The sequence below is a fragment of the Gossypium raimondii genome, chromosome 9, assembly GCF_025698545.1.
Source record: "Gossypium raimondii isolate GPD5lz chromosome 9, ASM2569854v1, whole genome shotgun sequence".
Taxonomy (NCBI): Eukaryota; Viridiplantae; Streptophyta; class Magnoliopsida; order Malvales; family Malvaceae; genus Gossypium; species Gossypium raimondii.
This window is the reverse complement of record NC_068573.1, coordinates 19,646,369-19,657,129: the sequence shown is the minus strand read 5'-3', so window position 1 is coordinate 19,657,129 and position 10,761 is coordinate 19,646,369. Positions and strand designations below refer to the sequence as shown.

At 29.3% G+C, this 10,761-nt stretch overlaps 2 protein-coding genes across 2 annotated transcripts; one reads left to right on the top strand and one right to left on the bottom strand.

Moving 5' to 3' along the window:
- The first annotated feature begins 3,807 nt into the window (after window positions 1–3,807).
- LOC105797560 (uncharacterized) lies at window positions 3,808–4,290 on the top strand. The gene has a single exon (XM_012627516.1). It carries the CDS (start codon window positions 3,808–3,810, stop codon window positions 4,288–4,290), a length of 483 nt encoding a protein of 160 aa, XP_012482970.1.
- Window positions 4,291–4,430: 140 nt separating this feature from the next.
- Window positions 4,431–10,016, bottom strand: LOC105797561 (uncharacterized). Its single transcript, XM_052621182.1, has 3 exons — window positions 10,012–10,016; window positions 9,602–9,700; window positions 4,431–4,818 (listed from the first exon to the last, which is right to left on the bottom strand). Exons 1-3 carry the CDS (start codon window positions 10,014–10,016, stop codon window positions 4,431–4,433), a joined length of 492 nt encoding a protein of 163 aa, XP_052477142.1.
- Between the last annotated feature and the right edge of the window lie 745 nt (window positions 10,017–10,761).

The window sequence follows — 10,761 nt, the reverse complement described above, 5'->3', positions numbered from 1 at the left end:
TGACAATGTAAATGACTATAAGATTTGGTTTTGGTGTTTATATCATATTAGAAAACATGTATGGTGATTTAATAGATGTAAAGGTATATTCGGCTAAAGCTTGGGACTTTACAATGACATATATGTGTTTTGTTGATTATTATGAATATATAAATAGGAAGTAAATAAGGTTTCCTATATGACCAAATAGGTAATTAAATGTATTGGTTAAGTATATGTATTTTAACTATGATATTTGGGCATGTGAAATAAGTGTAAAATTAGTTATTATTTGTGTTCAAGATGATTTAAATTATTATGGTTCATCGCATAATCTTGAAATAAATTATAATGGCTAAGAATATAATAAATTTGGTAATAGTTAAGCAAACGAAATTGAATTAATGGATGTTTAATGCATATTAGGTATGAGATGATTATATGTTCAAATATACTTTGGTTAGTTTGATTTGGTTGTAATAGCAAAGTATGCAACTTTAGTATGCTTGAAATGTTCGGTATATGTATTTTGAATTGATTATAGAGCATGCGAATTTGGTATATTACGATTTGTTCTTTGTGTTCAATAAACCCTAATGTGACTATAGTGGTATGAGTATGATATAATAATATTAAAGTTTTGTTCAACTATGATGATAATGTGATATGATTGAAGTATATTTGATAATGTTTTAAACATTCAAGGTCATGCTTTTGATTTTCACACTAATCGAACTTTGTATTAATGAAGCATGATTTATATATGTGAAATGATTAAATATATATATGAATTGAATTAAAAAAATCTAAAAAAATTATTATTTTTTTACCTAGTACTTGAATTCAATTGAGTGTCTGTTTTGAGTTGTGTTTTGTTAGGTAATGCCTCATAACCTTAATCTGGCGACGGATTCGAATTAAGGGGTGTTACAAAGACCGTTTCGCTTCCTAGATACCTGGCTATTACATTCAGATTTTTGAAAGGTGGTGGAAGAATCTTGGAGAGCTGAAGAAGGTATTACCACGAATTTGGAAATTTTCACTCAACTGATCCAAGTTTGGAATAGAAATGTTTTTGGTAATATCTTTTTTAGAAAGCGTAGGGCCATGATGGAGCTTGACCATATTCAAAAAGCTCTAGAATAAAGGTATTTTGTGAGACTTAGAAGTAGAGAATTAGGCGCCTTGAAATTGAGAATATTTTAAACCAAGAGGAATTACTATGGTTTCAAAAATCAAGAAGTGAGTGGCTTTCGAATAGGGATAGAAATATACTTTCATAGTCGAACAATGAAACAAATGAAGCTAAACAGAATCGAGGGGCTGGTGATTGATGATATGGGTTGGTGTTATGATAGCAACACTTTCAAGTCTCATGCAACTGAGTATTTCTCAAAGTTGTATATAGTGGATCAATATTCGATGGAGGAATTCCCTTTCAAGGGACGCTTTCCAAAATTTTAGGACCATCTTATGAATGGACTTATTGCGGAGGTATCTTTGGATGAGGTACGACATGTTGTCTTTAGTATTGCGTCGCTTAAAGCTCTTAGAATTGATGGTTTGCATGCTAAATTATATCAAGCGAATTGGGATATTGTAGGGAACTATGTTCTGAATATGGTTAGGCACGTTCTTAAGGGTGGGCAGCAGGATTTAGATATAAATAGAACATTTGGGTCTTGATCCCAAAAGTACTCAGTGCAGATTCTATATGTCAGTTTTGACATTAGGCTTTGTACTGTATTATATAAGATCATTACCAAGACGATTGTCATTCGCCTTCAACAGGTGATGTAGGTTCTTGTGGAAATGAATCAATCAAGTTTTATAGCTTCATGTTCCATTTTTTATAACATCATTATTACTTAAGAGGCTTTTCACATGATGAAAACGACAAAAAGTATGAAGGGATGGATGGCTATTAAGGTTGATATGGAGAAAGCCTACGACATAGTTTGATGGGATTTTCTACAAGATACATTATATGATGCTGGTTTGCCGAAAACTATATTTCGTACAATAATGAATTATGTAACGTCATCATCTATGCAACTTTTGTGGAACGATGCTCTGTTAGATAAATTTATTCTATCTAGAGGAGTCAGACAGGGGGATCCTCTCCCTCATTTTTTTTAGTGATGGAAAGGCTTGGGCATATGATTGAAGTAGCTATGGAAAGGGGGTCTTGGGAACTTTTGTTACTTTCTCGTAGAGGTCCTACTTTATCTCATCTTTTTTTTTTGTAGATGACCTTATGCTTTTTTTGCAGAGCTAATGATAAGGGTGCTGATTATCTCAAACATGTCCTGGATAGTTTTTATCATTACTCAAGTCATTGTGTTAATAGGTTGAAGACCAATGTATTTTTCTCTAGGAATCTTTCGAAAAAGGTTACTTCAAGTTTGAGTGCCAAACTTGGTTTTACTAAATTTGACGATCTGTGCAAGTATCTTGGTGTAACCTTCTTTCATAGTAGGGTGGGGGTTGATATGTTTCAGTTTCTAGTTGATAAAGTCCGGGTTAGACTTAACGGTTAGGATGCTCGGAAACTATCATTGGATGGCCGTCTTACTTTGGTAAAGAGTGTTAATTATGATCCCCAATTATTTTATGGCTACTACTAGAATTCCAACGTCGGTCTGCTATGGAATTGAAAAATTGGCTTGTAATTTTTTTTGGGGATCATCAGCCTTGGAAAGAAAAGTGTCTTTGGTCAACTGGGGTGTTTGTTGTACACTGAGTTTAAATGGAGGACTCGGGATTAGGAGACTTCAAGATCAAAAAAAACTTTTACTGCTAAAATTGGGTTTCAACCTAGTAACCAATACTGAGATGCTTTGGGTTTAGGTATTAAGGAATAAATATAATTTCCATGGGATTTTTTCGAATGATATTTAACGTGGTAATTGCTCCTACATCTGGCGGTCCATAGCTAATGTTTGGGAGGATGTAAAGAAGGGCCTCATCTGGGCGATTCGAGATGGTCGCTTGGTGAATTTCTAGCTTGATCCTTGGCTTGAAGAGTCGGGGCCTTTGGCACAATATTACATTGGTAACAGACCTATTCAAGTTTCCCTGCATGTTTGTGATGTTGTAAATATGGATGGTTCATTGCATGTGGTTTGGTTACAATCGGTTCTTCCTTGTGAGTTTTTGAAGCGAATACTAGGTTGCGCTCTATCAGTGGAAAATGTTGGGCAAGATTACTTAACATGGAGATGGATGTCGGGAGGTGTTTTTTCTATTGCAGGAACATACAAGAATTTGCTTGCCCCTAAGGTCTAAAGGAAACTCAAAATCAATTCCCTCACTTGGAAAATTTTGGCTCCACTAAGAGTTCATATTTTTCTTTGGTTACCTGCCTATAGTAAACTCTTGACTAATGAGGAACGTATATGACGAGGTATGTCTAATTATCCCTTTTGTGAATGTTGTGGTTTGTGTATAAAATCTGTAATTCATGTGGTTCGAGATTGGGGATTTTCTCAAGTTGTTTGGAAGTCGATTTTCCCAAGGTCTAGTTGGAATTTTTTCTTCAACCTTTCACTTGTCAAGTGGATTATTTGGAACATTAGAAATGCAGGAAAGTTCAATTTCCAAAGTGGTGAATGGGGTTCTTTCTATTCGATTATTTTTTGGTTCCTTTGGAAGAATCGAAATGATTTTATCTTCAATCATTCCAACGGCAACAACCATGATCTTATTTCCTTGGCGATTGCTTGGACAGGGTCTCTAAACACCAAAGTTTTGCCTTAAGCTTGGACATCTAGATCCAATTTGAGAGGGTGGTGGCAACTCTCGAACACCAGATGGGCCAAAGTTAATATGGATGGCTCAGTTTCAAATGTAAACTCAAGGGCGGCCTTAGGTGGAGTGATAATAGGACTTTATGAGGGCTGGCTTGTGGGTTTTGGAATGGTAACAGGATTGACTGATATATTTCAGGTTGAAGCCAGAGCAATGATTGAAGGTCTAAAGTTAGCTTGGGCACATGGTTTTCAACAAGTGGTGGAGAGTGATAATGCTCTTTTAGTTGACATCCTACAAAATGGATTAGCTGAAAACAATAGTGTTGCTGAAGTTAGAATGATTCATACTTGGGTTTCAAAAAATTGGCAAGTGAGGATTAGACTCATCTCTAGAGATTGTAACAGAGTTGTTGACTGTATGGAAAATGAGGCTAGAGGTAGTTTGGATCAATTGATTAAATTTTTTGACCCACCTATCTTTGCGCGACGGATTTTAGAAGCAGATATGCATCACGCGTTGTCTGCGAAAGCTACTTTTAGCCTAAGTTTTTTTCTTTAAAAAAAAAGGATAAAAGTTAAATGCGGAGTTATATTCTTTTTCTTCTAAGCATAATTATTTTTCCATTATAAAAATATATAAAATAAAACGTTTGATTTTTTTTAGTAAATAATAAATAGCACTAATCAATTACAATAAAATCATAAATTAAAACTCAAATTGTCCTTTTGAATCAACCTCCTTATAGCTTGAGGAGGGATGGAGAACACCTGGATACTTGTGAAACTTGAGGCAGCATGTTTTGCCATAAAATCTACAACTTCATTGGGAGCTTTGGGAATGTGGCGGATATGAACTTTCCAATTTCTATGCAAAATTTTGTGAAAAGCACGTAATTCTGCAATATGACTAGCAGTAGAGTTACCAGCTAACATTAATTCAACTAACAAAGCATTATCTGATTCAAGCTCAACTTGTTGATAGCCCTTATCCCAAGCTAGTTGAAACACCTCTAACATCGATCTTGCTTCAATTCGAAACACTTTATCCTTCCCTAATGTCATCGAGTAACCACAAACCCAGCTACTCCTATCATCATAAATGACGCACCCAGTAATAGATTGAGTACAAGTCGAAACAACTCCATCTTTATTGATAACTCGTTTGATTTGTTGAAAGGCTCTTATTTAATAACAATATATAATATATTATTTGAGAATCAAGTTTATCTAATCAACCACTTTAAATATCAATATAATTAAAGTTAATATACCATATATTTATAATGAAACTATTTAACACAAATGATTTCATATAAAAATTAATGTTATATCATATTGATATGCTAACAAATAACAATATTAAATATTGATTTTAATAAAAATATAATTTAAAAAATATATTACTTAAAAGTTAAATAAAGTAATAGTTTATATTGAAATATAAACATTTAAAATATAAAGATTTATAATTACATCAAATATAAAATAAACTTAAGACCAAATTTCCAAATTCGAAAACCTTGAATCAAAAAGTTCGAGCTTGAAAAAGGCAATGAAAAACGCCAAATCCAATAAAATTGAAGGAAAAAGAACCCCCCAAAGTATCTAATCGAAACAGAAATAATGCTTTGTTGGCATAGCAAGAACTCTAACAACTGACGCAATTTTATATCTAGAAGATAAGTGGAGGGATTACTTTCAACATAAACCCTTCAATTTTTATTTTTTATAAGGCCTTTTGCCTTTTCTATTTACTACTTTAGTCCCTACAACTTTATAACTATTTTTAGTTGTGCAAATAACTTAATAATATTATCTACATTAGTCCTTCCATATTTTCAATTACTTATGAAAATAACTAGTTTTATTTTCTCCTTTTATTTATAAAATCTTACTTTTATTTAATTAACATAAACATTTTAATCTCAATAATCTTATTACTTAACACATAAATTCAATTAATTAAGTTACAAATTTTATTATTATATTTAAATGTTTAACTAATAAATATTAAAAATATATTTAGTAATTTTAAATTAATTAATTAAATATATTTCTAATACATCATGCAACAAACCTAATTAGAATAAATAATAAATGGTAATATTATTTTATCAAAATTTAATATGTGCATAACTTTATCCAAAAGTATACATTTATAATCACATAGGAATAACTTAAGTATTAGACTTAAATATATTGTCCAAACATTAATTAATAAAATGTATTTTAAATATTAATTTCCTTTATTCTTAACTTATATTAATAAAATTCAAACTACAAATATTCTAAAAGTAAACATATTATTCTGTTTTACTTTCTTGAATATAATATTTCTAAAACATTATAAATTTTATAATAAAATTTTTAAAAATAAATATAATATATTTTAATTGATATATACAATTAAATCCATACATCGTACTAGATTACAAACAAATTATTTAAATTGTTAACTCTTACACATTGTTAAAATGTGTGCTACAATTGTTTCTCCACCAAAAAGCCAAAAATTACTTAAATTTTTTTGCCAATAAAATATAGTTTTCATTTGGCTGTTATAAATTCTTATATTTTTAAGTAAATTTTAAATTTAGTTTTATATTTTTATTTTAAGAATATAATTTTTCGACTTTTAGATTTTAAAATTCAAGTTCAAGTGTTAATACAATTAAAGTTAATTTTTAAATTTAGATTTATTACATCGTTATTTTTTTGTTTTATGACTATCAAGTGTGCAGTGTTTTCATTTCAAAATATAATATCAACAAATTTAATTAAAAATTAAAAAATTAATAATTGAATCTAAAATTTAAATTATGAAAAATATGAAGACTAAATTCTTAAAATAAAAATATCCAAACTAAATTCTAAATTTCGGAAAAGTACTTCTAACATATTTTATCCTTTTCATTTTAGCCATTTCAGTTTCCAGCTTCCCAGCTAGCCTGGTACTGAAGCCCATACAGGTAGAGAAGAATCAAGAAATTCTGCAAAATTGGGCTAGTCGGACTCTAGCTTTTTTAAATTGAGCCTATTCTAACTAAACATTGAGCCCTTGATCTTCTGGCATTTACATTAGAAATTCATTCAGCGTAGATTTGTTCGGTGTAAAATTTTTGCTGAAAATGATTTTTGAAAAATATATATTTTTCAATGTTTAGATAAATTTATAAAAATATTTTTCACAGTTTGATAAATTATCTTAAAATAATTTTTAAATTTATTATAAGTGAAATAAATATAATATTAATGAAATATTTTTCATAATTGATTTAGAGAACAAAATTTAATTATTAATTAATCAAATTAAAAGATTTATTTGAAAGGATATTTTATAATAATATAAAACTAAAATTTAAGTATTCTATAGTATATATAAGCAGAAGGTTAGAAAATTTTTGAATCGATGAGAATACTATTTATTATTCATTATATTATTTAATTGACATTAAAAGAATAAGTTTTATTTTTTAAATAGAAAATTTATTCATTCGAACTATATAATTGAGTATTTTGATTAACTAATTTTCACATATTGCATATGATTTTACACATTTACTTTTAAAATTCATTAAATAATATATTTTACAAATTTTAAAAAATATATGTTAAAATAAATAATATATTTTATAATTTATTAAATATCAATTTAAAAGTAATGAAAATAAAAAGTGGGAAACAACAGATATTAAAATTTTAAGTACTTGATAAAATAGCTTGTCATTCGGATATGAATAAAAATTCACTTACAAAAACCAATACTTTAGTATTTCATTGCCTTTGACATAATATTTCACAACAAAATAAATTATCGAATATCAAATAATAATAACTAAACATCCCAAATACTAATGAAAATCATACTCTCTCTTTCTTTTTTTTTTGTGATGAAAACAAAACCTATTAAATCTTGCTTAAATATAATTTTTCAGTAATTCTTTAAATGTTATTCGAATGAAAATGTCTTACTAATGCATATATTTAAAGTGTTAAATATTAGTTTTAATTGGTATATAACTGTACTACTAATTAATTGATAATTAATCTAAAACAGTCAATGTAATTTAATATGCATCAATAATTAAGTGATAATAACTATTACATTGATAATAGAAACATTACAAGTAAAATAATTAGAATTATTTATATTAATAATTTATTATCAACGTAATTTAATATTCAAGATTTAGCATAAATATTATTAATAAAATAATTATATTTACTTGATTGATTTTATAGATTTAAAAAATGTCATTTTATTTATTTTTTGATTAATTTATATCTATTCTATTATTTATGCATTTGACTGAGTTATTATCACACATCAATCAAGTTCCAACTTAGTTGGGAAATTATCAAAACACATTTCTTTTATAATTTTTATAAGGCTATTTATATCTATTTATATTTTTGTATAAAATTTTAAAAATACATATAATGAAATTTGAACCTAGTACAACATAAATTTCAACATCTTTATTTTATCATTTTAACAAAACTTTCATTTACTTTTAACATTAAATTTTTATAAATATATTTATAACATAATATTTTTCACCTATATGTACAACAATCTAATATATATAAAAATTTGATTCATATGTTTACTCATGAATCGTATGGTATTTATATGTTTACTCGCATGTTAATTTCATATCCATAATGTGAGAAAGAAAAAATTATAGTTATCGCTAAATAACTATTACAAATCTAATTTAATAATTGACTATATAATATATTAATAATGATATTCTTTCTTAAGTATTATAACTAATATTCTTAAATTAATCTTAAATTTAATGAGTAACAAAATATAATTGATTAAAACTAATTAATATTTTTTTTGAAAGGTAAATTCATAATTCATTCGACGAATGGAACTATACAATTTAGAAAGAAAAAAAATAATGAACACTCGTCGTAGATATTGAAGGACAAGCTCCACCAACACAACAAAGGCTTTAGCCTCAACATCAATAAAACATTATGACACGTTGACAATTGACTTTGTCACAACTCAGGCACAAGATATCTGGAGTGATTGCAAGCACTTAATACGATAAGAAAATCAGCCCTGGATGGTCCAAAGTGGCGAGCAAAATCGACAACAGAATTGAACATTCACCAAACTAGAGAGGACGACAACAAAATCATCCCTAAAATCACTTGTAAAACTAAGATTACATGCATAAATAGGACTAAAAAACATGCTACAAAAGCAAACAAAAACTTCTAAAACTGAAGACTTATTAAACAATGAAAAAACAAACAAAAAACATATAAAACTTAAGAAAACATGGGTCAAAATCGACATGTGAAATCATTTTTTATTCTGAAATATTTTCAAAACAGAAACAAATTAAGAAGTTGATGAGAGCCACCCACTTTCCAAGAAAAACTACTAGTGGCCAGTGGAGTTTTAGCAAACGACAGACATCGACATCTGTCCATCACAACTTGTGAAGACAGGAAAGATACCCACAAAATAGATCTATAAACTGAAAAGAGAGACGACATGTGTAGTGAGAAGAAGAAAGAAAAAAAAAGTTGATGCTAGAAGAAAAAAGCAGGCAATAACCAACTAATTAATATTCTTAATTTAAATATAATGATATATTTTAACTTATTCTTCTTTTGAAAGATCTAATATGAGATGGGGGCTGTAAGGCCCAATTTTTTTACCCGGGGCCCAATTAAACCCCAAAATCAAAACAAAGCACAACCCAAACAGAACAAAACCAGATCAGCCCGTTACATGCCCAAACTACCTAAACCTAACCCATTAAACCCGAAGCCCAACACGCCCAATACCCAATCCTAGCCCAAAACATATTTTCAGAAAAAAGAAAACCCTAATTCCCCCTAACCCTAGCCTAGGTCGCCCACTTGCCCTCTGCCAGCCACCATCGCCGCTCGTCTGCCGCCGGACGTCCCATCTGCGTCCATCACCGCCCATCCACTTGCACCTGCAAAAAAGAAAAAAGCAAGCAAGAAACAGCAACAATAGCAGAAAACAATAGTATAATCGGCTATAAAAGCCGAAAAGAAATGTAACTTGGTCTTCTTCTGCTTCCGATTTTTGTAAAGAAAATGAACATTAGCAGAGAAATAAAAGAACAAAAACGGATTTACTCCAAGGTTTTTTTTCTTCTTTTTCTTTTTTCATTTCGCATCTCTTTTCTTTTTATACCCGTTTTTTATTTTTATACATATATATATACATATATATATTAAAAACGTTTCATATTTGCGAAAAAAAATACCTTTTGAATTTTACGCCATCACAGTCTTGTGGTAGCGTGGCGCCGACGCCAGAGGCCGATGATCGTGGGAGGTTTGGAACCCTGAAAGCTGGGTTGTTGAGAGGAAATGTGGAGTTTTTTATAGGGGTCGGTTAAAATGAATTTTGGAAGAAATTTGGGTTTAAATAACCCCTAAAAGCGGCGCTGTTTGGGCTTAGGGTTCGAGACCAAAAAGCGTCGTTTTGGTCTCGACCATGTGATGACCGACCACGGGAAGGATCCGCGTGTTTTCTTCAAATGGGTTATTTCCGCGCGCAGTCCCTCCTATTTTGTAGCGCATTACAATCTGGTCCCATTTTGTTATTTTCTTTTATTGTGATTTAGCCATGATGCTTTATTGTTGTTTCAATTTAGTCTTCTGCAACGCCGCGTTTTGGGAACTCCGTCTATTTACTGTTTTGGTCCCTCTCTGTTTGGCGCGAGTTGCAATTTAATCTTTTTTATTTTTATTTTATTTCGAATTGGCCATGTATCTTTATTTTTATTGCGATTCAGTCTATTTTTAGCATCCTTTATTATTTAGCTAATTATTTTTAACATTATTATTTTCATATTATTATTATTATTATTGCTTTTATATATATAGGAGTATATTTTATTTATATTTTTACATATATATACTTATATACATACTTTTTATATTTTATGATAGTTGTATACGTATATATGTACATATATATCTTAGCATTTTATAATTTTCATCTATTTTCCTTTATTTTTATGTT

Excerpts from the sequence above, each read along its gene's own strand:
- LOC105797560 (XM_012627516.1), top strand. The coding sequence starts at position 3,808 with ATGGATGGCTCAGTTTCAAATGTAAACTCAAGGGCGGCCTTAGGTGGA.
- LOC105797561 (XM_052621182.1), bottom strand. Across the intron at positions 4,819-9,601 it reads AGTGGGCGACCTAGGCTAGG|GAGTAGCTGGGTTTGTGGTT; the intron begins GTTAGGGGGAAT and ends TTATGATGATAG.